This window comes from Andrographis paniculata, unplaced genomic scaffold (genome assembly GCF_009805555.1).
Source record: "Andrographis paniculata isolate CXL003 unplaced genomic scaffold, ASM980555v1 Contig95END, whole genome shotgun sequence".
In the NCBI taxonomy this organism is placed as follows: Eukaryota; Viridiplantae; Streptophyta; class Magnoliopsida; order Lamiales; family Acanthaceae; genus Andrographis; species Andrographis paniculata.
In genome coordinates, this window is record NW_026137634.1 from 2,993,461 (window position 1) to 3,020,847 (window position 27,387).

Here is a 27,387-nt window from a genome sequence, read left to right on the forward strand (position 1 = left end):
TTCCTCCGGTCCGGTAATGCAAAACCCACGAATTAAGCAACGCAATGAATCGGAGTTCATCAACATATGATAGATAACATACTTGCCCTGCCCTGCCCACAGTTTCGTATCATTCTTCTTTATTTATATAGTATATACTATAATCACTTTCTTTTCCACTATAATCACTCACCCCCCCCCCCCCCCCCCCTCTTTTTTAAGCAATGAATCAGAGTTCATCAACATTTGATAGACGTGCATGTATATTAAGTGTTAAACACGACAAATTAATTAATCGCATACTGATAGCGGGCAAGTTGACTTTGTGAGGAGGTAGGTGAGTGCAAAGTTAGGTAAGAGCGTTGACTGGGGGCAATCAGCCAACTTTGATTACATTTTGTTACGGGTGGCTGGATCCCATTCCCATTCTCTCATCCCATCCATCCCAATCATATTCATACAGACAACAATAAATAATACTATTAACATTATTTATAACAGTATACAGCCCCATATATCAAATTAATTATGACGACTAACCATCTGTAGTTAGTAGTACGGTACGTTTTGAAGAAGTTGAATGCATGCACATACAAAAGGCATTACTTGACTGCTTCTCTGCTAGTTATATCTATGGCTGCATAGTCTTTCTTTATTGCTGCTACATGTTTCAAACAAGTTGCTATATATATATATATATATATATATATGGATTGTCAATGTATATATATATATGGATTGTCAATGCAACCCTCCCCTTCCTCTGCAACTTGTTTACTTATTTATTTCATAAGTCGATGATTGACTAATTCTCCTCGTGTTTTTGTTGTTGTTGTTAAGTCACTTAATTAATTTCTTACCCGATTTGCACCGTTTCTCATATGCCAGCTGGCCTTTATCAGTTGTCTTCTGTCTTATATTTGTTTTAATTCGCTATATTGGTTAAGCGTCTTCTTGCATATATAGCAATTAGTAGATCTCCATATACCATCATTTTGCATATTATATATATATATATATATAGAGAGAGAGAGAGAGAGAGAGAGAGAGTTAATTTGAGCCAGTTTAAATCACTAAATTCTTACTGAATAAACCAATAATGACAGCAGCCTCCGCTTATATATATATATATATATATATATATATATGTGTGTGTGTGTGTTACTAACGAAATCGGCATGCATGCATGCATACAGCTCTTGCCCTCCTTTGAAGCACATTAATTAATTGAAGTAGCACCCAATGGACTGGTATATATATAATTAATACATACATAATTTCCTAGTTAGCTGCTACTTTGATCTCTACTCCTTACGTACTAGGAGATAGCTATTAAAATATATAACACTTCTTGTCCTTTGTACCCATTAAAATTGTCTTAATTCCCTTGGAAAACGAATTCCTTCGTTATCACAATATTATCATAATACAAATGTAGTGACATGCAAACTCAAGTTCTATATTAAAAAATTAGAAGAAATATCTACACCTTAAGTCCCACATATAATATCATTAATACGAGGTCTTTAGGAAAAAATTCAAAAATAAATTTGTGTAGGTTCCACCTAAAGCGGACAATATGCATACTTATAATACAACAATATAATTAATATGACTAGTTTGTTTATTAGAAACATATATATATAATTTGTTACGCTTTGATATGTCAACCTGCATTGAATTGTGGCATAGCTTTAATTATATAAGCTATAATGCTCGTTTAAATACTAAAATTCCTTACCGAAAATTATTATATTGTGCTAACGATATATATTCCACATATCATTAAAGTAGAGATGTATACATATATACACATATATATATATATATAGTTCACAGCCGGGTCACTGCAATATTTGATGTTGCAAGTACTTTTGATCAATAGATTGATATTTTTGCATATCATTAAGCTTGAGGTTGTTTAATTTGCCAGTATTGCAGAGCTAATGAGAACTTGTTTTTAAGGTTATTGATATAACTAGCTACATGGAAACTTTCGATGAGCTAGAACACCGACTATTTTTATTTTAATTTTAACTTTTATTTTCGGGAAGTATACAGTCTTCACCATGTTGTTGCAGACATATATATATATGAATAGATATATAAGTGTGTGTGGCTGCTGTTCCTTGATTAATTAAGGTCACCAGCCGTAGACAAATGGAGGACAAAGCCTAAAAAACAAAAAAAGTATAGTATAGTACTGGATGTTTGTAATTATTAGAGCATATTATATAGTATCAATAAGCGCCCTCCATACCAGCAGAATTTAGATAACATATATAGATGGAAGTGGATTGGAAATATTGAGGAAATTAAGCATGCAGCAGCATATATGAGCAAATATATGATATATATATTATATATATATATGATATATAGAGATTTGAGAGCAATATAAGATAAAGATAACTAATTAATGAATGCATCACCCGATCATCTGCCGCATGGGAGGAGTCATCATGCCAATCTGCTGCTGCAGTCTGGCCACGTTCCCAGCCCATCCTAGTAGTAGTAGTAGCAGCAGTAGCAGTAAAAGAATGAATGAAATAATCAATCAACCAATTAATTAATGAATGAATGAGATGTAGTATGTATGTAGGGATGGAGGTATGTTCCAATATAATTAATTACCAATGGAAGGGTCGAGGCCCCTGGCGTGGAGCTCCCGGTACTCCTGGCAGAGAGCGCAGCACTCGCAGCAGCAGTGCACGAGGCAGTCGGGCGCGGGGGATTCCGCCAGCCCGAACTTGGCCCGCATCTTGCTCCGGTAGCCGCACGACACCACGCACGGCACCGCCAAGCAGCATGCTACCCCCCCGTACACCATCCCGCTCGTCCCGCAGGCTGTAAGATAATATGCCAATATATATATATATATATTAATTGATCAATCAATTACTAATCATTTGCCCCTAGCTACCTCATTGGCTGCTAGCTTCGTACTTACATGTCGTGCCGGAATCCACGATCTCTGCAATCTGCCCGAATGTCACGCATGGGAACAACACTGTGATGAGAGCTGAGGTGGCCGAGAGGACAGTCGTCAGTCACACGTGTATACATATACATATATATATATATCACTTGATTATCAGCAGATCGATGGTGTAACTAATATTATCATAATCATCATCAACAACAACAACAACAAGATCAACAGCTATATATTAGATATATATGTGACTTCATACAAGCTAGCTAGCTAGCTAGCTACTGATCGATGATGAAATATAGATACAAAAAGGGATTAATTAACAATACCGGTACGTATATTAATTGAGCTAGTACGCACATACCATTTTGGGGGTTGGCCATGCAATCAAAGAGATGTGTCTTCCAAGGTTGATTGGGGATTTGTTGAAGGGGGGGCTGCTGCAGCATTGGATTTGGAGCAGCAGCAGTGAATGGATGACCCACCGGAATCCCGATATAATTATTATTAGTTTGGGCTGCAGCAGGTGGCCGAGTACTTGGCGGGAGAGCTGCAGGCTGCAGGTGGGTGGTGGTGGTGCTCATCATCATGTGATCTTGACGACGACGACGGGGAGGAAAGGCCTGAGTCTTATTGAGGTCATCATCATCATCATCATCATCAACAACAACAGCACCGCCGTGATTATAATGATTACTATTATTATGATCTGGAGGAGGAGGAGGAAAGGCCTGAGTCTTAAAAAGATCCTCATGATCATCCTCATCATGATTTGGAGGCGGAGGAAACGCAGCAACAGAGTCCTGAGTTGCTGCAGGTCTGCTCTTCTTGTTAGAATCAAAATTGTGCGCAGGTGGTGGTGGTGGTGGTGGTTCATAGAGATCTTGGTCCTTGCGGTGGTGGTGGTAAGGGGTGCCGGCGTTGTCTCCCACCCGTCCCATATCTGATCCGATCCGATCTGATCTGATGTTAAGTCTTAATTAATTTCTGATGGACGGATGGATGGAGGAATCTGTAGCTCTGCACTCGCTCGCTTGCTCCCTCTCCCTCTCCCTCTATATATAAAACAAAGAATAATACTACTGCGTTGTAGCTCTCTCTCTCTCTCTCTCTCTCTCTCTCTCTCTCTCTCTCTCTCGGAATGCATTGCGTGCATGCATATGCCTACAGCAGCAACCGACGAGTTAGTTCTCATTTACACTGCTTGCACCTCAATTAACCCAACCCAATTACTGTCAAGGGCAAGCACATATTAACCCAACCCAATTACTGTCAAGGGCAAGCACATATTAACCCAACCCAACTATATATGTCCTCCTAACTCCAGAAAACAATAACAATAATCACAATAATGACGATGATGATACAGTGTACAGCTATATATATATATATATAAATGCAAATATATATGGACTATGGGAGCAAGTCAGGGAGTTCAACAAACTACTTGTAATTAATATCTCATTATATTGATTTTATATCATCAATTAAGCATATAAGGCGACCGCAGCTGTATATATTTATCAGACTTTATAGATACATACCTATTTATCTATATGTGGATATGTGATGATGTGAGAGAGGAAAGGAGGGGCGATGCTGAGATCCCTCCGTGTGTGTGTGTGTGTGTGGGATGTATAGCGACGACAAAATCAAATTAAAATGCAAGCTGGCCTGCCTCCTGTTGTTGGCAATCCCAAGTTTTGACTTTTGTGGCCATTGATAGACAGATAGATCGATACATAGATAGGTAGAGGATCGAGAGAGACGATGAATTTCATATATAACTAACTAATTAATTAATAGTGAATACGTGGAGACAATATTGGTTGACTCGCAAAACCCGACTTAATTTCGTTTTTATTAATCATCTACGCATATGAACTAACAACTAATTCTCTCTCTTCATCTATATATATATATGTATATAATATGACAAATAGTATGAGTTAGTAGATGATTTATTCTTTTATCATTTTAAATCAAACTCAATAGTATTATTTATTTTATACCATTTTTAATAAAAATATATTTTTTTTATAAAACATCCTATCAAATTATTATTTAAACAAAAATTTAAATAAATTTTTTTTTATTTTAAAATGATTTCATACAACAACCAAATAAACATAGTTACATGTTTACCTGGTGACGCATTTGATTGTATTTTAGTATATGCTAAGATATTTTTTATTTAAAATTGTTTTTAAATAAATAATTAAACTACGTATATGTGATTTTACATTTTTTGAGAATGTTTTTTCTAGACTGAAGATGTATGGTAATATATATATTTGATCATACACAAATTTAAAAAAGTAGAAAAAAATAAAAAATAGTATTTTATTATTGAAAATTGAAAACCTCAAATGAAAGCATTCTAAATATTTTGTTCCGTGAATAAATAATTTAGAGGGTACCAATACACACACCTGGTATTCTCGACAAGCTATTGATTAATCCGTTATCTATTGTTTGCAAACTAGGTCCACAGGCAATTCACACGCGACGCGAACGTCTTTTTGACTGGTGTTGGTGACATTGTTCATCATTTCCTTAAACAGCAGCCGCAGGCAGCCGGCACATCCAGAGCCTTTGACGTCCTTGACTTCCAACCACTTCCTTTCTCCTCCTCCTCTTCTTCTTCTTCTTTCTTCTCCCCTACAGCCTCCATCTCCACTTGGTCAAGGTCAACTATCCCTCCTCCACCACTGCCGCCGCCGGCGTCTTTTCATCTTCTTGTTTCTCAATCCTCACCATTCATTGAACACCCCCTTCATTTCCACGATCTTCTCTCTCTTAGTGTGTGTCTTGCTAATTCACTCACGATCAACCTGGATTGTGGCCTTACCTCCGGGGAAAGCCCCTGGAGCTTTCTCCTTGCCGCCCCAATGGGGATCCTTTCCAATATCTGCACCTGCCTACGAAGAGCCAACCACGCCGATGCCTCCCCCACGGACGACGCCGCTCACCAAGATTCTTCCGGTTTGTTTTTCAAGCTCGAGGCGTTGCAGATTGCCACTAATTTTTTCTCCGACTTGAACCAGCTTGGTCGCGGCGGCTTTGGTCCAGTATACAAGGTCTATCATCAATTTCTTTGAATTTTATTAATTAATTAATTAATTTCCTCTCCGAACTCCATCTTATCCTTACCAGCAAGCTAGGCTGCTGGCTAGGTTTCCATTCCAAATGCCCCTCCATCCATGAGCTCCGTTCTTAATTTGGCGGCGGTCGTAACTCGTAAAGGGGGATCAGTCTGCTTGTGATCACAGATAATCAATTACTGATCTTTTTTTTTTTTTTTTTTTTTTTTTTTTTTTTTTTTTTTTCTTTTACCTACATTTATTCAATTTGTTTGTTTGTTTCCCCACTGTGATGCCCACGAGGGTGGGTCCAGACAAGCAGGATACATGAATAATTCTTCTTCTATTGCTTTCTGTATCATCATTTTTGTATATCTAATAAAAGAATCCCCAGTGGTTTTGGCTTTCCCCGTTCCTGCAACTACACAGGAGGGAGGCTACCAATCAATGCTTTCATCTCCTTGTGCATGCTTAAGTATTAAGGTTGGCTGGCTTCTCTTTCAGGGATTGTTGCCAAATGGTCAGGAGGTTGCCGTCAAGAAGTTGTCTTTGAATTCAAGACAAGGGCTGAGAGAATTCACGAATGAAGTCAAATTGTTGCTGAGGGTACAGCACAAGAACTTAGTCATGTTGCTAGGGTGCTGTGTGGAGGGACCTGAAAAAATGCTTGTCTACGAGTATCTGCGCAATCGGAGTCTCGACTACTTTCTTTTTGGTATGGACCTACCTGGCTCTGCATGCGATGAATGTTGATCGTGAATAAGATATTGAAAATGATAACATTCATTTTCAGATAGAAAGAAATCTCCACTTCTTGACTGGGCAAAAAGATTCCAAATGGTGAAGGGTATTGCCAGAGGTCTTCTCTATTTGCATGAAGAAGCTCCGGAAAGAATCATCCATAGAGACATCAAAGCCAGTAATATCTTACTCGACGATCAATTAAATCCAAAAATTGCAGATTTTGGTCTGGCAAGGTTGTTTCCGGGGGACGAGACTCATCTAAGCACATTTAAGATATCTGGAACTCTGTAAGCAGTTACCTATCCATCTGTCTCAATTTTTCTGAAGTCATCTCCCTTACATCTAGTATAGCTCCATCTTCCTGCCCTCATATTGGCAAGAATTTTGATTTCTTTTTTTTTTTTCTTGCTTTTTGCTGAAAACAGCGGTTATATGGCTCCTGAGTATGCAATGCGTGGATACTTGTCCGTGAAGACTGATGTCTTTAGTTTCGGAATCCTGGTTCTGGAGATTGTTAGTGGAAGGAAGAATCATGATCGCTCGCTTGGTTCTGAAAAGGCCGACCTGCTGAATTTTGTAAGACTCAATGCGGTTTCTTTTTCTCTGCAATTTCTTCCTCAGTCAAGATAGTGTGTCTGGGTGTGGGTTTGTGGTGATATAAATCCTCGACTATTTAGGGAAGGTGTTTTCCAAGAGGGTTAAAAAGAATTGGTATCTTAAAGAAGTGTTGCACTAAAGTTGCTAATGTGTATAAAGTCAAGGAGCAATGAGAACTGGCTTGATTGGCACCGGAAACAGCCACTTCAGTCATAGACTACTCTATACTGTATACCATCATTATTGAGCAGCTACAAAATCCATAACAGTTGGCTTAATATGGTTTCGATTATGCGCATGATTTTAACCTGATAGCTAAACAGTTGTGGTTTGATCTAGGTTTATACTATTGTGCTCTCTAGTGTGACTTGCACTGCTGTTACTTCATGTCAACTGCAGAAATGCCCTCCCCGCCCCAAGCATTCATGGTCATGGTCATGGTAGGTTGGTTGATCCTTGATCCTTAATGTTTGTTTGTTTGATTTTTTATTGTTGATAGGCCTGGAAATTATTTGAAGGTGGGAGGGCGCTGGAAGTAGTGGATGCAACCCTTAAGGCAGGTCGATGTGTTGAGGATGAGGCGGCAATGGCAATGTGCGTGCAGCTGGGACTCTTGTGCTGTCAAGGTAGGATTGTGGAGAGACCGGAGATGCATGCAGTTCACCTCATGCTGTCAAGTGATTCATTCACTCTACCACGGCCTGGGAAACCTGCGGTACACGGGCGTGTGGGAGGGTGGACAACCGCCTCCTCTAATCCTTTCACGGAGAATGCGTATGCCGGCAGCACAGCCACGGTGACGATGGGTGCCACCGCCAAGGTCTCGACAACAACAAATAATCTTTCGGAGGACTTGTCTACAAATTCAATGTCCTATTCGTCCATAGATGAAGGCAGATAGGTAGATAGAGGATACCATGTGTTGACTACTGACATGCATTGTGCCCGCTCTGTCTAGTAGTAATATTTCTTATGAATACAATTGGGTAAAAAGGTAGAATGACCATACATCATACATACGTACGTAGTAGATGCGATAAAAATTGATAGAGGGAGTTGTTAATGGGTGTCGTCGACCCTTGATTGGGTAGGTTGGTTTCTTTATTTTCTGTGTTTTTTTCTTTTTTTCTTCCCGCCGAGTGGAAAGAGTATACATATTATTATACAGACGCATGGGGCTGTACCATAGCATGGAATGGATCATCGGCACCAAAGTATCCTTATTCGATTTTAATAAATAAATACATCCAGTCATCCTCAAGGTTTAGTTGGTGTAAGACCTGAGTTCAAAACTCTTAGTTGACGACACCGACGCCGGCTGGAGGTTCCAATCTTTTGTGTTTGTTTGGGAGTTGAATTTTAAGTTGAGATTTAAAGAATAAAAATTTTAAATTTGAATAATAAATAGATATTGATGTGATATTTTGAATATAAAATTAATTTTAATATTATATAAAAAAATATTTAATTTAATATTTTTAAGAAAAAAAAAAAGGACGAACTGTGTATTTAAAATATCATACAAACACTCCTCAATGAATGCTTTATTGTTACCGACCGTTGAAGTTGGCCCTCCTGCACAACCACCCACCCTACTTTGGACTATCCCCTGGAGTAGCAGCAGCTGCACGCACTTTCTTTGTTGCCTAAATGCCCAACCCTAAATTTAAACCCAACGCCAACGCCAACGCCAACCCGCCCAAACCCCTACTGCAATTTAGCAATTCAAACACACAACCCTCCTCGCCCTCTCTACATCCTCCTCTTCCACTTCTCCTCTCTGCTCCTCCCCAATTACAACTACAATTACATTTACAGTAACACCACCATCTTCTCTCGCACCTGCACCCCCTAAGTTTTCTCCCCCTCTCTCCTTTGATTGGTCCAACTCCAATTTGGGGCTCGCTCTTACATCGTTCTTGATTCTTCTCTACTGCCAAGAAAGAAATCCCGCAAAGAAAGTCTAGACCGTAGAATGCCTGTATCGACTAGGTCCAAGGATTTGAGCAGCCAACAGAAAAGCCATCCAACTACACCAGCAGCACGCAGAACCCAACCACTCTCCACCCCCGACCAATGTCGTCAACCAGAGGATGACGATGCCCTCAAGCAGAAGATGAGGGCATTAAACCTTTTGTATGAGCAGCACAAAAGTGCCCTCTTCAAAGGCAAAGAAGAAGCACACTTTTCCACCCAACCCACTGTGATGGGTCTTGTTTCTTCTCAAAACATTGTTCATGCGACGCCACGCCCGACTTCAGGGTCCGACGTCTTCAAAGAGAACGACTTTGTGGCAGCTCATCAACCTAAAGTGGCCAGGAAGCTCTCACTGGGCCCTCCCAAAAAGGAGGAGGAGAATGCCGCAGAATTAGAGAGCTCCAGTCGTGGCCGAATTCTGGTGTTCGTGCGGCTGAGGCCTACGACGAGGAAGGAGAGAGAGGCAGGATCCAAGTGTTGCGTCAGAGTCGTAAATAAGAGGGATGTTTGCCTAACAGAAATCTCAAATGACAAGGACTAGGATTATCTCCGACTGAAAAGGCCTCGCAGCCGCCACCTCACCTTTGATGCTTCATTTCCAGACTCCACCTCGCAGCCCCAAATTTATTCCACCACGTAAGTTGCTCATGAAGATTTGGCATTTCGCTATCCATCATGAACATTTTGGGCAAAGTTTCCTTAATGTTTGTATATAAGATGATACAAACAATCTAGATTGTGAGTTATGTTCAACTTTTCACAGAACAGCACACGTTGTAGAAGCTGTTTTGAAGGGGAGAAATGGGTCGGTGTTCTGTTACGGTGCGACGGGGGCTGGAAAGACATACACGATGCTCGGTACGGTGGAGAATCCAGGGGTGATGATCCTGGCTATCAACGATCTCTTCAACAAGATCAGGCTGAGGAGCTCGGGCGGGCAAGGGCACCATGTGGTTCACTTCTCATACCTTGAGGTTTACAATGAAACTGTGAGAGATTTACTGTCCCCTGGCAGGCCCCTTGTTCTTCGAGAAGATAAGCAGGTGGGTACCTCTTTTAACTCTTCTTCTTCTTCTTCTTCTTCAAGGAAATCTAAATCGGACAATGGAACCAACACGTGCCAATGAAACTTCGTCAAGGTCTCATGCAATTCTGCAGGTAGCTAGCAGCAGCTGCTATCTGTAAAACTATCCTTCTTACATAATTGTCTATTCGATCCGCATAATGCAATCTCAGGTTGTGATTAGGTACCAAGCGCAGAATGGTTTGAATAATGATGCCCATGCAGTAGGAAAGCTATCGCTCATTGATCTGGCTGGTTCGGAGAGGGCTCTGGCAACAGATCAGAGGACACTTAGGTCTCTTGAGGGCGCTAACATCAATAAATCTCTCCTTGCCTTGAGCAGCTGCATGAATGCCCTTGCGGAGGGCAAGAAGCACATACCATATCGCAATTCCAAGCTCACTCAATTGCTCAAGGATTCCCTTGGTGGCACCTGCATCACAGTGATGATTGCAAACATCAGCCCCAGCAGCCTGTCCTTTGCAGAAACTCAAAACACACTTCATTGGGCAGACCGAGCCAAACAGATCTGCATCAAGGTTGGTCTTGCTTCACCGTGTCTCTATTGCCCTTCATACATACATACATACAATTAAGTTTTGGTTTATAAAAAGCAGGATGCTGCGCAGGTCTCTGACATACACGAGGAAAAGCTGAAACCAGATTCTGAAACAGATCAGGACAGGTTAGTGTTGGAGTTGGAGAAGGAAACAGAGAGTTGAGAATGGAATTGGCTCAGCAGCACCAAAAGCTGATGACAATCCAAGCGCAGACCTTGGCATCAGCAGCAGCTCCAACCCCGTTAAAGGCTGCGGCTTTCTTATCCCCAGCAGCACCAACCCCGTTAAAGGCTGCGGCTTTCTTATCCCCTACTCCATCTTCTCATGATCAGACCGATGGAAAAAGGAAGCTGAAACCTTCTTTCTTGGGAGGGGGTTGCTTTTCACCAAGATTAAATGGAAGAGTGGAAAATGAGATGTTAGGAGAACTGGCAAAAACTGTAAGGGCACTGAAGGCAGAAATTGAGAGAATTAATAAGGATTTTGCGGTGCAAATAAAGCAAAAAGATGAACTGATCTGTGAGCTTTCAAGTAAGGTTTCAGAGCTAGGCGGTGGTGAAGCGGCTGGGGCGAGCAAAAGCTCATTTGATGCAGAAGAATAAAGCAACAACCGGTGGTGGTGGTGGATTGATGAAAAGCCCCCGAAACAAGATGCTTGTACCGTCATCATCACCCACCACTTCCACTGTCAGAAAACGCAGCTTTTGGGACATAGCAACAGCAACCAGTCCTTCAGTAGTGCAATTAACTGTAAGAAAGACCAGAAGCCATACTGCAGCAGCAGTTCCTTCCATGCTTCCCCAGGTAGTTGTGTTTACTTGTTTCCTAGAAAGAAGAGGAGTAGTGCATGCATAAATTTACGTGTTCCCATTTCCCAATCCATCCTGTCCAACTTACGTGGTGGGGGGGGGGGGGGGGGGGGGTGGGGGTGCATGGCAGTTTGCTGAATCTATCGTTGGAAAGCAATTAGCCAAAGTATGCTACTGTTGGGGGAGGAGCGAATGATTTATTACCGTCGGTAGCAACTGCCTTCATTACATTGCATTATATGCCCAATGAACAACCCAAAATTTTAAATCAACCCCAACCTCAATTCGGAGAACAACCCTTCTTCCTGACGCCCGCCCTCTGTCTCTTCTCCCCAATTACAGCAATTACACAACCTGATTCAACTCTTATCTTGTATCATCCTTGACTCTTCTGTGCTATCAAGAAATCCCACAGAGAAGGAATGGAGCGCAAAATGCCTACCTGCCTGCGTCAGACGAGGTCCCAATCCAAGACTTTGAGCAGCCAAGAGGACATGTCCATTGCCCTCAAAAAGGACACAGATAAGGCCACTATTAACCCTTTCGGATAAGCAGCAGCACTGGCAAAAAAGGGACCTCGAAAGCAAAGGAGAAGCCCGCTTTTCAATGTCACACTTGGAAAACAAAACTTTGTGGTGGGATTCCATACATCTGAAGTAGCTCTCCTAGGCCGCTCCTCAAAAGTGGGAGGAAGAGGAGAATGCCTACCGGTCAAGAATCAGAATGTCGTGGACTAATGTGATGAATGAGGAAGGGAGAGAAGAGAGCTAAAGCGTATGAACTCTCTTGACTTGAGAGCTTTAAAAAATAAACAGCAAAAAAAAAAAAAAAAAAAAAAAAGGAGAGTAGATCCCTTTAGATTTTTTAGTTTTTGTATGTTTTTCTGTCCTCACAATTTAGGTGGGCAGGCAGACTGAAGAGTCGCCTCACACGTACACCACAATAGCAGCATAACCACCATTAATAAATTAATAATATCAATAGCAATCGGAGTCACGCGCGCAGCGCTAGCATACGGTTTGGTGCGTTTCGGATTGAATAGATTGTCGATTGATTTGATTTTGCAGACACCGCTTCCCTCCGGAACTGCTAAGGGCTGCTGCGGCATATGGAAACCGTCGTCGTCAGATGCGGCTGCTTGCCTCCTCCTCCCTCTCCCTCTCCATCTGGTAACTCGCTCAACGCTTTCTCTTTCTCGCACCTGTGCCCCCCCCCCCCCCCTCGAGGAGGAGGAGGAACTTTGACTACCGATGAAGACACGGAACACTTCTGCATACTCATTCATTCCGCTTAACGTTTTTCACAAGTTGAAACCAATCAATTCCATGTTGATGAAGTGCTCTAACTGGGATATCTTTCCTTCCAGTTCCAGACACACAATACCACCATCCCTATAAATTCACTATATTGGATTTGGATTGCCAGCTGCGTGTACTACATACATTCAATCAATTTCTTATGCTATAGTTACAGCCTCATATTTGAGCGAGCCCCTGTATTGCCTAGGTCACTCTGTTTACTGCAACTGTTCTTCTTACCATACAGGAGATAGATGGCTTCACAAACAATTGATCAACCGAAATACCTCTATGACAATGCCGATTGCTGGTCTTGGGAAAGGTGGCGGGGTTCTGGATAAACCTGTCATAGAAAAGACCACTCCTGGCCGTGAATCTGAGTTTGATTTGAGGTATGGATGGATATTGAAACTTTTGCCCATACTTTCAATGGCATCGCTGGAGCACTAACTTCAATGAAGATTTAGCTTAAGATATCGGACTTGCACCCTAAACCATTTCATAAGCTTGTTTTATTCCGTGTTACATTAGTAACTCTTAAAATCAGTTTATCTATTTAACTAGTCCAGATTCACCACAATAATTTTCTGGGGTTTTCTTTTAACTAACAAAAAAAAAAAAAAAAGTGTCAGTAAGCTTGGATGTTCAGTGCTGAAGGGGAGTCTAGTCCCATAAACAACGTATCAAACTCCCTATGTAGTACTTGGCTGATTCCATCCTTAATCATCAATGTCGTAATTATCTTCATTTAAGCATTTATTCTCAAGTGGGCATATTTTATCTAAGACTCACAGTATATGTTTCTTCTATTTTCTTTGTAGTTTTTTTTGGAATTTTCCTTATCGTTATTAATGTGGAGTGACGAGTTTTTATTTTCGCTGCATTTTATTGGGCCTGGAGGTTTTATGCTCACATTTCCAAACCTTGTTTTGCATTATATTCTCATTTTTCACCTATTAGAGCTGTCCTGATTTCCCTTCTAATGTATACATTACCTAATTTGGCTAGTCTTGTATACTTGCATGTCATCTCACCATTCTAATTTTAGCCACCCTCATTCTGTGTTTATTTCAACATACCTTATCATCATTAAACATTCCAATCCATCATTGTTCTTGCCCTAAAATTTCTGTCCTTTAGGTCAGAATGGGGACTTTATGGTCACATAATATAGATGACTACTTTGTATCTGAAGTACGAAATTATATGGGTCATATTCTCGGTACTCATATTATTTGTAGTCAGAATACCTTAATACTGTCATCTATTATCTTGCATTCCTCCATTATCCCAACTTGATTAATACTTTAATACTGGGAAAGGTAGATGCTTTTAACTCACACCATATTAGAATATTAACATCTCCCTAATTTTATGTTACCATAAGTCTTGTAAGACCCTCACCATTTAATCATCAAACCAAGCAAGCGTCTGGCTTGGCTAGTGTGATTATTGCCCCATATTACTTTCATTTGTCTGATTATCAATTTTGTCACTGTTCATGGCATTATGGAGTTTCTTATAATGGAAAATATGAATAACTTTCACCAGAAGTTAGTTGGTATCATTAAAAAGTGTTCCATATTATTCTTTAATATTGCTTCATTCGTATTGGTTTATTCTCCATGTTTGGAGGCAGGAGCTTTTTGCGCTTATGCTTATTACAAACCAATTGTGTTCTAAACACTTATAATGCCAAAATTCCATTTAATAATTATGCAGTATGTGATACCATATTGTTGCTTTACGGTTTGAACGGATTCAATTGATTTGGTTTTACAAAAGCTTGGCCTTCAGTCAGCAACCTCAGCAATTCTTTTGTTTGCATCTAGTTTCTGCTGGTATCATATGATTTTTGAGGGGTTTCTTGTCATGATAACAAATGCAAGATTTGAGATTCAATGTTTCTTGTTTAGAAGGATGAGTAAAAAATCCTTTGTTTCTATCTCCAGGAAGGCAAGGAAAATGTCCCCTCCTTACAGGGTGCTGCTGCATAATGACAATTACAACAAGAGAGAATACGTGGTGCAAGTGCTCATGAAGGTTATACCAGGAATGACTCTTGACAATGCTGTGAATATAATGCAGGAGGCACACTACAATGGAATGTCTGTGGTGATAATATGCGGTCAAGATGATGCAGAGGAACATTGCATGCAACTCAGAGGTAATGGGCTTTTGAGCTCAATAGAGCCTGCCAGCGGTGGTGGTGGGGGATGTTGAATAGGAGATGCACGCATGCCGCTAATGGTACAAATATGTTGGCGTGTACATACGGAAGCTACTCTGGAAATTGGATAGTTCATCCACATTACCATGAGAACCCTACATATTTTTCAGTGCAGTGCTGTGCCGTGCAGTGCCGAATGACTGCTATTCAGGACAACCTTCTTCATATGTGTTTGGTGTATCAGTATAGTAACTATAGTATGGTAAGCAGAATTTACTATGGCAGTGCATGCACCACCCCTGGGTTACGAAGAATACAAGGAACTAGTGCCAAGAGACTGACTATTTGTTAATTACAGATGCGTATGCTTTTGATTTTATAGGATAGGATAGGGTAGCATATAATCAAGAGTAGTAATCAATATTGTGCAAACAAAAGGCCAAACGATCGTAAGCAACAGCCTGAATGCATGCATGCATGCATTAGGTAGCCATGGGTTGCCCTTGCAATCACCCCAGTACACGCAGAGGGACAGGGGAGAGAGAGAGAGAAGAGCAGTAGGGTGGGATGCAAGAATGGATTCGAAAACGAATGTTCTCCCTGGAACAGCAGGAGCAGCTCTACTTATTATTTCCTCTGTTCCACATACTATGTCTGTCCGTCTCACATACTATGTCACTTTCATTTTTTGAAAAATAATTATACACTTTAATCTTATTGGATAATTATTTTCTATTGATTACATCCCTTTTAAAATACATGTCTGTGTAGCAGACACGATACGTGGGACGGAAGGAGTATTTTATAACCCGGAGCCCTACTCAACCCTTAATAACTCCCAGACAGAGGGAACTGAACTCACTGCACTTCTTGCCTCAAGCGCACTTGACTGGCTAAAATATACAGTGAACATTACGATGTCGGAGCCTGGACTGGAGCTTGGTTTTCGTATAGCATGTCCCGTTAACTACCCATAAGAGTAGTAATTGACGCTGACAGAAACAACCTCTACGGTAAATTACGGTAGTGATATTTATTTTCCTGTCCTCTAATGATTATAATTGCGATAATCAATCCCATTCCCATTTTTATCGAGGATGCTAGGAATCATTAATATTATCATTGGAACTTTTGCCTACATTAATAGGAAGAGCAGCCCCATTGAAGGCCATAATATAATAATCAAAATGGGCTAAAAATTATCCATCCACAAATGACGCATGTATTGAGAATGGAGGGGAGTGGGGCATGGAGGGGGGTGGGGCAATGCAATGATGGGTCTCAAGGTATTTTATGATCACAATTTAATCCAATACATATGAATGAATAGTCTGAACCGTGTGATTCACTCTTTCATATTATAATCGAATAAATAAAAAGGAATTTTTTTTTATTGTCTAATGAAATAAAAATAACAAAATAATTAAATTAACGAAGAACTAGTTATTAAAGGATGGATGACTCGAGGATGATGCAGTTATACAGTTGTGTTTTATTATCAATTCAATAAGTTAGTTCATTAAATTATCAATAAATTGGTTATAGTTATAATAAGATCTGACAACCAATTTTTTCTTGTGTAAATAACTAAAGTACGCCGTTAACTATCTCTACTTAAGCTAATAAACATAGGTATGTCCATAAAAAATAATCGCATTCTAATTTAGAAAAACTCAATTTTAAGCAATTACTATCTCAGATGAGCAATTAGATTTGATTATCTATAAGAAACTATTCAATTCGTTTATCACCTGTGTGAATACAATTGCAAATATTATACTTAAATTGACTTTAGATTATCAAACCAATTTAAATATCAGTACCAAAATATCAAATCAATCTAACAATTACAAATATTATTATCGGGATTAGATAAATATTGATAATAAAAAAGTTAAGAATCTCCAAAATATCTACTTCATGAACAATAAAGAAAGATAAAATCTTTTCTGTTGCTTACGGCGTCCTCTTCGTCTCTGTGTAACTCCCTCTCTCATTTTCTCTTTTAATTTTGCCATATTTTTGTAGCAGTTAGGCTTTTGGGCCTTCAACTTCATTGTGGAATGCTGATTTTTGTTCTTTTATTTTATTTTCAAATTCATCAAATTTGTTTTTTTTCCTGTATATCGAAAATAAATAATACACATAAAATCCAATCAAAATCAATTAAATATCACATAAAATACATGCAATTTCGAACTATTAAACAACACCACCCGCACACCACGTAGTAATAATAATAATAATAATAATAATAATAATAATAATGATTGGTATCCTTTCCTTCCTCAATAATTATTATTCATGCGTGCCTGCCGGCCTACCTGCCTGCGTGCATGGTTTCTCTAGAACGAGTAATGCTCTGTGTAATAAGCCAAGGAACAACCAACTGCCATACTAATATGGATTATTAATGGTAAAAATGAATCCTTCCTAAACATGCATTAATTAATCAATCTTATCCACAATCAAAATCACGATCATATTTACATACATATAGTCCACATTGTTTATTCAATTCGTTGCACCGTTTGCAGAATCTATACTCCCAAGATTTGGCTGCTGCTGCGTGAGTGTATGCATGCATCTGTTTGATCCATCCTATAACATGTATCGTTCCCTTTCCTTCACATCCCATCCACAAAAATTAAGATTAATTGTAGTTACTTCTCTATCTTTTTTTTATTTTATTTTTTTTATAATATGAAAACTGTATATTTTATTTTATTTTATTTATAATATGAAAACTGGTAGCCCATCAAATTTAATAATTTGCAAATTAAATTCGATAAGACAAAGGATCGTAAGTCCACCCTCGGGCCACCAGAACATCAGTTACCTCTCTATTTGGATAATTAACGAACTGATAAAGGTTTCTAACCTTATTGAGAGACACAGTGAGAGAGAGAATCTCTATATTCGTGTGTGCCACGTTCAGTCAAACTCCACTATAAATACCACCACACGGCCCCATGTGTCTTCGCCTCAATTCAACTAACTCATCCCCCACGACTCAACCCACGCTATCGAAATTGCATCCCCTCTTCCATCTCATCGATCACCACCTACAGACATACAACAGCTACCCTGCCTGCAGCTGCACTGTTGACATTCTCACCATTATATATATATATCAAAATTCCTCTGCATCCATCCATACGAATATACATACACATATCTATATTAGCATGGCCGTGACTATTCAGACCACCCTTAACTATCTAATATTGATCGCAACGGCTGGAAACCTTTTCCTGCACCAGCTGATCCCCATTGCTGCTGCTGCTGCTGCCACGTATAACATTTTGGACTTGGGAGCAGAGGTTGATGATGGCGGCATGGCATGGGCAGCCACCAATTCCAATTCAAATTCAAATTCTAATTCTAATTCAAGTTCTAATTCCAATTCCTTAGTGGAGGCATGGTCCTCAGCCTGTGCCTCCACGAAGCCATCCACAATTCACATACCCCAAGGCAGATTCTTGCTCAAAAGCCCCCTGCACTTTAAGGGTCCCTGCGCCAACAAAGCCATCACCTTGCACATCGACGGCACCCTCGTCAATGCCATCCGCCGCCATAACTATAGTAATACTAACAGCAATTACTGGTTTCTATTTGAAGGAGTAGACGGCATCTCCATACGGGGCGCCGGAACTCTGGACGGCCAAGGTGCTGCCCTCTGGGCTTGCAAGCAATCCGCCGCCGACGCCACCCTTTGTCCCAGCGGCCTCACGGTACCCGCTTGCCTGCCCACCTTAGTACTTAATTACATACTTACATACATACATGCATGTACACAACTGATCGATCATCTTACTACCACGCCGTCGCCATGCATCCTGTACAATTGGACAGGCGTGCATTAAATAAACAATAATTAATTATATTTGCTTGCTCGCTGGCTGGCTGGCAGACTCTGGGGCTGTGGAATTCGAGGAATGTGGTGATGAGTGGGTTGAGGTGGGTGAACAGTGAGATGTTCCACATAGTGATCGACGGGTGCGAGAATGTGAGGGTGGAGGAAGTGAAAGTGGCTGCGGCGGGGGAGAGCCCCAACACGGACGGGATCCACGTGCAGATGTCAAAGTGGGTGGAGATTGTGAAGGCGAGGGTGGGGACGGGGGACGACTGCGTGTCGGTCGGGCCGGGGACGGCTAACCTGCGGGTGGAGGGCGTAGAGTGCGGGCCGGGGCACGGGATCAGCATCGGGAGCCTGGGGAAGGAGTACGAGGAGGGCGGGGTGGAGAACGTGACGGTGGAGAATGCCGTCTTCAGGGGCACCCAGAACGGCTTCCGAATCAAGACCTGGGGGAGGCCCAGCAGGGGATTTGTCAGGAATGTCCTCTTCGACCGCGCGCTCATGGACCACGTGCGCAACCCCATCCTCATCGACCAGAACTACTGCCCGGACCACCGCAATGATGCTGCACGCTCATGTCCTCCCCAAGGGCGAGGGCTGCAGGTGCGCCACGCCGCGCCGCGCCGCGCGTCATCCAGCTTCATCACTCACTCACTCATTATACACATATTCTTCATTCGTGCCATCTCCATCTGCTAATTAATTTTGCAGGTATCCGGTGTGCAAATCAGCGGTGTTACCTACCGAGACATCCGGGGCACCTCAGCAACACAAGTGGCCGTCAAATTTGAGTGCAGCAAGGCCAATCCCTGCCGCGGCATCAGGCTGGACAACGTCAACCTGAGCTACGATGTCGACGACAACGACAACCAAAATCGGAGTCAGAGAGCAGCACAATCATCTTGCTCAAATGCAGCCGGCACCTCCTTCGGCCACATCCAACCCTCCAGCTGCTTGTTTTCTATGCATTAATTAATTAATTATACATTTATATGCATACATGTTAGTATGCCTGTCTCCGTACATACATATATATATATATATGTAACCGGCCAAAAGGCAAGACTGACTTCCTATTTGGTCGTAATCTTAATTACTTTGTTGCGGTAAGAGTATAGAGACAAACGTGCATGCTGAGCTGAGGCTACTGTAAAACAAATATTAATTTGGGATACACATTGCATGTGTATGTATCCATGTATGTTTATATACATATAAATGCACATATACATACACATATATACACATACAGTGTATGTGAGAGGGGGGTGGGTGGGGCTGGGAGGGAAGGGGGCTGGTGATTCCCTCCCACTAATTTGGGTTGATATGAGTACGGGCGGAATTTACCAAGTTTGATGAAGAAGAGGAAGGCATAGAGATCTTGTCGAATGTAGGAGTGAGAGGAGTGAGAATAATAGCCAACAGCATTAGTGTATGCATGCACTGCAATCGGCATTGGTTGAAACTCTCGAGTAAATTAATTTAAGGATGGAAGAAACAGGGCTGGGGATTGCAACAAGCGGTTCTTGGTTGTTTTTAGTCCAAAAAATTTATATTTGGGAAAGATTCAGGAATTAAAATTTTTTATCGGACAAAATCAAGACAGTTTATTGATTTGATATATATAATTTATTTCTTCTTTTTTTTAAAAAAAAAGGCCACGCTCAACTTTTGAGCCAAATGACATAATAAGACTCCATCAGCTTTCAAATTCAAACACAGAATCGTCAACAGTCTGACCAAATAGTACTAAATAAGAAAGGATCAGAATCATATCTCGGTCCACTAGCAATCCCACCATAGAATCACCAAACTAATTGCTCATGTAAACTGCAGCAACAAGTCATGTAGTAGTATTGCACCATAGACAATCTTAAACAAACACAGACTCATCAACAGTCTGACCAATACATGAGCTGCAACTCATGTGTATGTTATAGTAATGCAGATAAGATATCCAGTCGTTACAGAAGGCACCATCTCCCAGCTTGAACAAAATCATCAATCCTACACAAGAAAAGAGTGCCGCAGCCCAACTCATTAATAAGGAAATAATCCATCCATAATATATGAAGGACAATGAATATTCATTCCCATCAAGTTACTCTAATGAACCTTGGGAGAACCATAACCATTAACCAATGGAGCACAATATGCATATGTATTCACAAGCACGCACCCATAGAGCTCCATGCTTGTGAACTAATATAGTGCATTATACTAATCTAACAATCTCTATTATGGAGTAGCTATGTATGAAAGACATGAATAAAGTTGATTACCAAACTCAATGGAAAAAAAAGAAAAAGATACTGCAGTGGGTTGCTCGTGTCAGATCACAAAAATCTCTTAACCCTGGTCTATTTCTTTTAAGTATTATCACAAAGAAATTAGGAACATTTAGGATAATGGGATGGATATGGTGGATTGGTGGTTTACCCAAGTTCTAACCTAACACAAAGTTTGCATGCTTTCTTTCCAACCTAACCAAATTCCCGTCCCAGGTCTTGTCTTGCATTGAGTTCAAAATATATAAAAAGTGAGAGATATCCCACAGAAATACAAATACAAAAGAAAACTACAAGACACTTCTAATAATTATTTTTGTCCTAAAAAGTAAACACTAAAAAACATAGTAACTGATAATCTGTCATCCAAGAAATCACTTCAAACATAATTAAAATTTTATTGGTACTTCAATTATGTCCCACAACTCACCACACTGGCACTCAAATATTTGAGAGATTCATAATTCATGCCCCAAAGTAAATGGATATTGGAACCGTACAGTGGTTTTGTTTCCAGATATACACAATTTTCAGAGTAAATCATATTCAAACATTATCATGGAAGCTGTCTCTCAATGCCAGGTTGTAAAATTTTCTGTGACTTATTCCCTCATAATTTTGATATTAATACCTATCACTAAAGAACAAGTTACGACTCACATTTCTTATATGCATTGACATCAAATAAATATCCAGCCAGTCTATATCAGGTTATGTATAATGAACCACACTCAGATTTACTTATGATAAGAGGGTAGCATACCTCATCATCATCATCTTCACCTCCATCTTCCTTCTTCTTCTTAAGGCGGGTTGTACCGCCCTCCTTAGAAATGGGCAGCTTCATAGCTCCAAAGGGTGTGTCAACATTGATGTTTCCTTTCATCGAGTAGCCAGTTCCTCTCCCTCTAATCATATCCCAAAGCGCAGAACCACAGTCCTTTGGCCTAAAAGTGATGGGAATATCAATGTAGCTGATCCCATTTTTTTCTATGTTAGCAGACTTAGCAAGGTCTGCACAACCAATGCTCACATCAGATAACCAAATCTCATAGTCAAGGTCATTAAGCCCCAGATCAAAGTCATTTTTATTTTCCAACTTTAAATGAACAGTGGCGACAGTCTCTTCAAAAGAGAACTTCTCAAATTTAATTTTCTCAATATCAATGTCTGGCTTGTAAGGTATAGGGATCTCTCCAGTCTTTTCAAGAGGCAGAGTAAGCCTACCAAACACTGGCACATCCACTATGAGGTCAACCTTGATTTTGTAAGGAATGATGCTTCCGGGCTTTATATCATTATAAGTGCTCTTGATATCATCATATATCAAACAAACTGGTATCTTAACAGTCTCAGAACCATGTGCGTGTATCGTCCCAGCATCAGGAATAAGTCCAGAAACTAGTTTCCTCCCATCACTCTCAATTAAATAGTTTATGTCAATGAGAGGGATGGGAATAGGATTCGGGTTCTTCACAAGGACATCCACAACTAGATCAGCCTTTTCAAGATTGATGTGGGGAATATGAATCCCAGTAACATCTGCAGTTGGTTTCCCAAATCCAATTGTCTCCTCAATTTTTTCTCCAATATCGCTGATGAAATCTTTAACCTTTCCAAGAAACCCACCATCTTCTTGGTCTTTCTTGTCTTCCTTGTGTTCCCTGTCTTTAACTTCCCTCTCAATAACCTCTGATTTACCAACGGATTCCATAACTGCCAGGCAATGAAATTAAAATAGTTAACATAATTTAGCCAACTAAAGAGAAATTGAGTTCAGTGAAGCTACAGGGCTACGTACAGCATATATCAAATTGAAATTAGAAAATGCAAAGAATAAGCGCGATAATCATGATCTGCATTTGTAGTCCCTAGTTTTATTGTGGGAGACTAGTATGACAGTAGTTTTAATATATTGATCAATCCCACTTAATAGTAGCAGAACTCCAAATGTGAAATAGAGTCAGGTCAAGGCCCATTAGCTATGCAATGGAAGTTCAAACTAGAAAATGGAACCCAAACAAGAATAATTATTAAAGAAACATCAGCATCATATTTGGTGAAACAAGAGTTCTTGCAGATCTAGCTCATTCCATGAGAATAAACTTGAGAAGGTGAAAGATCCAAAATCCAGAGGCAAGTGTTATCAAGTAACTTGATAAGATCACAGATTTTATCCATTTTTGCACCCTTCTCATTCACAGCCCTGTAAATCATCTTTCGAAGACTTCAATTGCAAATGAAATCAGAAATTCGAATATATATATATAATATATATGTATGTATATATATGTGTATACGTGTGTAGCTGCGTAAGACTAGAGATCCATCATCCAACAAGCTCAGGACCAAACAATGCCCACAATTACTTGAGATTGTCCTCCAAAAACAAACGTAGGTCCTAAGAGGAGTGATCTGATCCAAATGCACCGATCGGTAAAAGACCAAAATTTGAGCATACAATTGAAAACAAATCCGCAGGGATGAAGCCACATACGCATGTCAATCACAGATAAATAGAAGGGTAGATAAATTACTATACCGAGATGAAGCGCTGAAGCGGATGGCAAGGTGGAAGGAAATCAGAAACGAATGAAGGGACGGAATGACAATATCAGTGTGGAGTGTGGAGAGGACATAAGATCAAGCGCCGAACAGAAAAGGGGAAGCAACCGGAGTTGCAAAGAGCACGTGGCGTAGAATTTTGGGTGGTGCCGTTCGGTCGTGTCCTCTGTGTTGTGCTGTGTTCCCACCTCACCTCAGGGTATCTCATCAAGTAGTACAATACACAGGATTATTTTTATTATTAGTCAATTAATTAATATCCGCTGTGCTGATTTATACTTTGCCGACAGCGGGCTGGACAGATGGAGGAGCCTCTACGGTCCTTATTCAGCGTCCATCGATCTCCTGTGGCCCATACATCTACGGTCCTTATTCAGCGTCCATCGATCTTTCATTGCCCACACATCTACCGTCCTTAAAGCAACAGACAAAAAAAAAAAAGCTAACAGTAATAATAAAAAAAAAGCCACCATAGACATGTGTTTAATTTTATTATAAAATGTCCACTTATAAAACAAAATAAATAAAAGTAAATTGTATCCTTTCATTTACCCCAATTCATACTCTCTTCGTTCCGGGCAAAAGAGTCGGAATTTTGTACTAAATTAAAAAAAATAATCTTTTATTAGTTAGTTAAATTATATAAGAAATTTTGACATTTTTGTTATTTATTTTTATATATAAAATAATTGTATATGTAATGATATATTTGTAATTTAGGTAAAAAAGATAAGTATTTTTGTACTGGTGTATGATACTTCGAGCATATGCAGATGATTTTTCGACTTTCCATTTCAAGTAATAGGCTTCACACTCTTATTTATTTTTTGGGACACTTAGTGTTGATTACTTAGAATTGATAGACTTAATGTTGCTTGGTTGGTGTTGATGCCTTAGGCATGTTGCCTTTAGCCTTTGATACTTAGACTACCTAACCTATTCTAGTATCTAAGCTTAACTTGGACTGTATAGCTTGTATCAGTAGAACTACGTATGGCTTGATCCTATTTGGGTACGTAGGCAGCCCATTTTGAGTGCAACCATAACTATATAGTTTTTTTTTTTTTTTTTTTTTTAAATAAAAACCCTAAACCCTAAACTCTGAACCCTTAACCCTAAACCCAAAGCAGTGTTGTTGCCGAAACCGGGCCTCACCCGTTGTCAGTGACTGGAACGCTAGTTGCGGTCGCATGCGAGGACCGCTTTGCTCCGTCGCTAGCTGCGATGCCCACTGTCGCCGCTTATCATGTCTCGGTCTCCTTTGCCGTCCTCGGCTGCCATCGGTGCTCAGCCGCGGTCACCTGGCCCCACCAAGGCAGTTACACCTCCGACTAGTGCTACCACTCTATCTGCCCACAAGTCTTTTGCTAGGGCAGTCACCTCTGGCACTGCCTTTGCAACCCCCTATGATGACGAAAATCAATTCTTCTTTCTGACAGCACCTCATCCCTCCCCTGTCGGGACATGGATTTGCAAGGGAGCGCCGCCGTGGTTTTCTTTTACTATTGATGAAACTTTCAGGTACGCGGCCACCCACCCGTTTACTTTGATTGGTAAATTCTCTTATGGCTATTCTTCCTGGAAGGATCTTACCGATGGCTTTGCAAGCTTTCGTCTGCAAGGGAAGTTTGTTTTGTAGCGTTTGAACCATAGGCATATCGATTCGCCTGATGACCACCTCTGATTACACTCGCCTGTGGATCCGAGGGACCTAGTTCATCAAAGGATTCCCGATGTGCATCCTCAAATGGACCCCGAGCTTCAAAACTTCAGAGGAGCCACCCTATGTTCCAGTGTGGGTGACCTTCCCCTTGTTTCCTCTCCATATATACCACAGGGATATGCTCTTTGTAGTTGCTTTAGGTATTCGTTCCCCACTAAAAGTCGACACCCCACTGCCAACCGGAGCCGCTGCCAACCATTGCCGCTGCTTCCATGCACGTTTTATTGTGGAGGTTGATCTCTCAAAGCCCCTCATTGATACTTATGAGATTTATCTTGCCACTGGCGTGATCGAAAAGAAGGTCCTCTATGAATGTCTTCCTAGCTTCTGTTCCTTCTGCCGTCACCTCGTCCACGCAGCTTCTGTCTGCCTACGCCAAGCTGCACCCCCGCCACTGCAGGTCAAGGTTACAGCCAGCCGCCTCCCTCTTCCCGTGGTTCCTCGCCCTGATACTGTGTCACTGCCCCCTCCCTCAACCCTGGGGCCCCGACACCTGCCGCCGCCATTGAGTCCCGACAACCCCCTCGGCGCCGCTGTCGTGGTCGCCACAATCGCACCCAGGGTAAGCTTACTAATGACCCTACTGTTAATCATGACACTGTGCAGGGAGCTGTTCAAATCCTCCGGCGTGAGCACCCGAGGCCATCCCAAGACACCAATCGGGCGCCTCCCGCTACCTATCATAGACCGCAGGGCCCAAAACAACTTTGCTCCGGGGTGAAGGTTACCTTTGGGGATGCAATGGTTGTCACGGATAACTCACTGTATGACAACCAATCGATGTTGTCTAACCCAGAACAAATCGGCGCCACCCATGTCCCCCCGGTGGCCCATGTGCTACCAGCTCATACTGTGGTAACTCCTGCGCCCCTCACAGGAAATGGACCCTCGTTACACCTCTCTTCTTTATTGTAGGTGACCTTTGGGAATGTACAAGACTCGCTGATGGAGTTGAGAGAACGTCCTTCAACTATGCAGCCCTCGGCTGGACCTGCCAACGATGGCCCCTTGCAAGGGCGGCGGCCATCCTACCCTCGGACGGCTTTTTCCACCGCCTCTGCCCTTTCTATACCTAAATAGCCCTCATCGGGCGAGTATGAGTCCCTTGGGGCAACACGTGTGCCTCCTGATAGTGCACAAGGACCCTCGGAAGCTATGCAGCAGCCCCTTGCAGGACCTGCGGACCCCTTTGACTACACCTCTGCCAGGTGCTCGCTGACACCTTACTTGTGCAAGCCAGACAGCCAAGCACCTCCCCTGGTTCTTTGCTACCTTTGAGGGGCGGTCTGGTGCCCTCGGCCTCCCTGGTGGCTGCTACGGACCATATGCCGGTACCCCTGAAACACAACCGGCCTTCTGGGGGCTTCCCCCTGGACATGGCCTTGATAAAGGAAAATGGGTGCTAGTTTCTGATTCGGTTGAGACTTCTAATCGCCATCGATGTGGCCTCTCAGTAGACACATGTTTTTCAGCTTCTCACACATTTTCTCTGGATCCCCTATATGATGATGACTCTGCCCTCTAGACAGACTTTGTGGATGACTCAGAAGGGGATTCGCCCCTTATCAAGGATGGAGCTCCTCTTATTGACTCTCTAGCGCTATCCCCCCATGACACAGCTGGTCCCTTTCGGGGCCTTCGCACTGGGACCCCTAGTGTGGAACCACCTGACATAGTTGATGTTGGGGACGGCCGTGGTTCTGAGCAACCCCTCCTGCAGACTTCTTCGCAGCCGCT

At 41.4% G+C, this 27,387-nt stretch overlaps 6 protein-coding genes across 10 annotated transcripts; 4 read left to right on the top strand and 2 right to left on the bottom strand.

The window, feature by feature from the left end:
• Positions 1-1,989: 1,989 nt before the first annotated feature.
• On the bottom strand, positions 1,990-4,269 carry LOC127243486 (protein PLANT CADMIUM RESISTANCE 6-like). The gene is made up of 4 exons (XM_051263530.1): positions 3,279-4,269; positions 2,930-3,001; positions 2,614-2,826; positions 1,990-2,484 (listed from the first exon to the last, which is right to left on the bottom strand). The coding sequence occupies exons 1-4, from the start codon at positions 3,853-3,855 to the stop codon at positions 2,408-2,410; spliced, it is 939 nt and encodes a 312-aa protein (XP_051119487.1). The 5' UTR covers positions 3,856-4,269; the 3' UTR covers positions 1,990-2,407.
• A 1,116-nt stretch (positions 4,270-5,385) lies between these two features.
• On the top strand, positions 5,386-8,505 carry LOC127243612 (cysteine-rich receptor-like protein kinase 29). Of its 4 annotated transcripts, none has more exons than XM_051263710.1 (6): positions 5,386-5,994; positions 6,502-6,712; positions 6,791-7,028; positions 7,167-7,317; positions 7,738-7,778; positions 7,857-8,044. In XM_051263710.1, exons 1-6 carry the CDS (start codon positions 5,806-5,808, stop codon positions 7,891-7,893), a joined length of 867 nt encoding a protein of 288 aa, XP_051119667.1. In that variant the 5' UTR covers positions 5,386-5,805; the 3' UTR covers positions 7,894-8,044. The 4 variants fall into 4 exon arrangements, with proteins under 4 accessions (XP_051119667.1, XP_051119666.1, XP_051119664.1 ...); XM_051263709.1 differs by having other exon boundaries at positions 5,387-5,994; positions 7,678-7,778; XM_051263707.1 differs by lacking the exon at positions 7,738-7,778 and having other exon boundaries at positions 5,395-5,994; positions 7,838-8,505.
• Positions 8,506-9,054: 549 nt separating this feature from the next.
• On the top strand, positions 9,055-12,298 carry LOC127243597 (kinesin-like protein KIN-8A). The gene is given in 8 exon segments (XM_051263688.1): positions 9,055-9,951; positions 10,079-10,387; positions 10,389-10,473; positions 10,552-10,917; positions 11,008-11,083; positions 11,086-11,509; positions 11,511-11,742; positions 12,152-12,298. Coding segments are annotated over 8 exon segments (2,277 nt in total). The 5' UTR covers positions 9,055-9,313.
• A 351-nt stretch (positions 12,299-12,649) lies between these two features.
• Positions 12,650-15,845, top strand: LOC127243399 (ATP-dependent Clp protease adapter protein CLPS1, chloroplastic). The gene is made up of 3 exons (XM_051263392.1): positions 12,650-12,916; positions 13,293-13,437; positions 14,998-15,845. The coding sequence occupies exons 1-3, from the start codon at positions 12,856-12,858 to the stop codon at positions 15,266-15,268; spliced, it is 477 nt and encodes a 158-aa protein (XP_051119349.1). The 5' UTR covers positions 12,650-12,855; the 3' UTR covers positions 15,269-15,845.
• A 2,387-nt stretch (positions 15,846-18,232) lies between these two features.
• LOC127243506 (polygalacturonase-like) lies at positions 18,233-20,185 on the top strand. Its single transcript, XM_051263564.1, has 3 exons — positions 18,233-18,949; positions 19,129-19,677; positions 19,786-20,185. Exons 1-3 carry the CDS (start codon positions 18,404-18,406, stop codon positions 20,044-20,046), a joined length of 1,356 nt encoding a protein of 451 aa, XP_051119521.1. The 5' UTR covers positions 18,233-18,403; the 3' UTR covers positions 20,047-20,185.
• Positions 20,186-20,760: 575 nt separating this feature from the next.
• On the bottom strand, positions 20,761-24,158 carry LOC127243440 (uncharacterized). 2 transcript variants are annotated; one of them, XM_051263455.1, is made up of 4 exons: positions 23,905-24,158; positions 23,663-23,777; positions 22,126-23,078; positions 20,761-21,081 (listed from the first exon to the last, which is right to left on the bottom strand). In XM_051263455.1, the coding sequence occupies exons 3-4, from the start codon at positions 23,074-23,076 to the stop codon at positions 21,076-21,078; spliced, it is 957 nt and encodes a 318-aa protein (XP_051119412.1). In that variant the 5' UTR covers positions 23,077-23,078; positions 23,663-23,777; positions 23,905-24,158; the 3' UTR covers positions 20,761-21,075. The 2 variants fall into 2 exon arrangements, with proteins under 2 accessions (XP_051119412.1, XP_051119411.1); XM_051263454.1 differs by lacking the exon at positions 23,663-23,777 and having other exon boundaries at positions 23,905-24,156.
• Between the last annotated feature and the right edge of the window lie 3,229 nt (positions 24,159-27,387).

Bases quoted from the DNA above. Each gene is read 5' to 3' on its own strand.
- LOC127243486 (XM_051263530.1), bottom strand. From the start codon at position 3,855: ATGGGACGGGTGGGAGACAACGCCGGCACCCCTTACCACCACCACCGC. The intron at 3,002-3,278 runs GTATGTGCGTAC...CGGCCACCTCAG, and splicing joins CATGGCCAACCCCCAAAATG to CTCTCATCACAGTGTTGTTC. The intron at 2,827-2,929 runs GTAAGTACGAAG...ATTATCTTACAG, and splicing joins CGTGGATTCCGGCACGACAT to CCTGCGGGACGAGCGGGATG.
- LOC127243612 (XM_051263707.1), top strand. From the start codon at position 5,806: ATGGGGATCCTTTCCAATATCTGCACCTGCCTACGAAGAGCCAACCAC. The intron at 6,713-6,790 runs GTATGGACCTAC...ATTCATTTTCAG, and splicing joins TCTCGACTACTTTCTTTTTG to ATAGAAAGAAATCTCCACTT. The intron at 7,029-7,166 runs GTAAGCAGTTAC...TGCTGAAAACAG, and splicing joins TTTAAGATATCTGGAACTCT to CGGTTATATGGCTCCTGAGT.
- LOC127243399 (XM_051263392.1), top strand. From the start codon at position 12,856: ATGGAAACCGTCGTCGTCAGATGCGGCTGCTTGCCTCCTCCTCCCTCT. The intron at 12,917-13,292 runs GTAACTCGCTCA...CTTACCATACAG, and splicing joins TCCCTCTCCCTCTCCATCTG to GAGATAGATGGCTTCACAAA. The intron at 13,438-14,997 runs GTATGGATGGAT...TTCTATCTCCAG, and splicing joins GAATCTGAGTTTGATTTGAG to GAAGGCAAGGAAAATGTCCC.
- LOC127243506 (XM_051263564.1), top strand. From the start codon at position 18,404: ATGGCCGTGACTATTCAGACCACCCTTAACTATCTAATATTGATCGCA. The intron at 18,950-19,128 runs GTACCCGCTTGC...GCTGGCTGGCAG, and splicing joins TTTGTCCCAGCGGCCTCACG to ACTCTGGGGCTGTGGAATTC. The intron at 19,678-19,785 runs GTGCGCCACGCC...TTAATTTTGCAG, and splicing joins CCCAAGGGCGAGGGCTGCAG to GTATCCGGTGTGCAAATCAG.
- LOC127243440 (XM_051263455.1), bottom strand. From the start codon at position 23,076: ATGGAATCCGTTGGTAAATCAGAGGTTATTGAGAGGGAAGTTAAAGAC.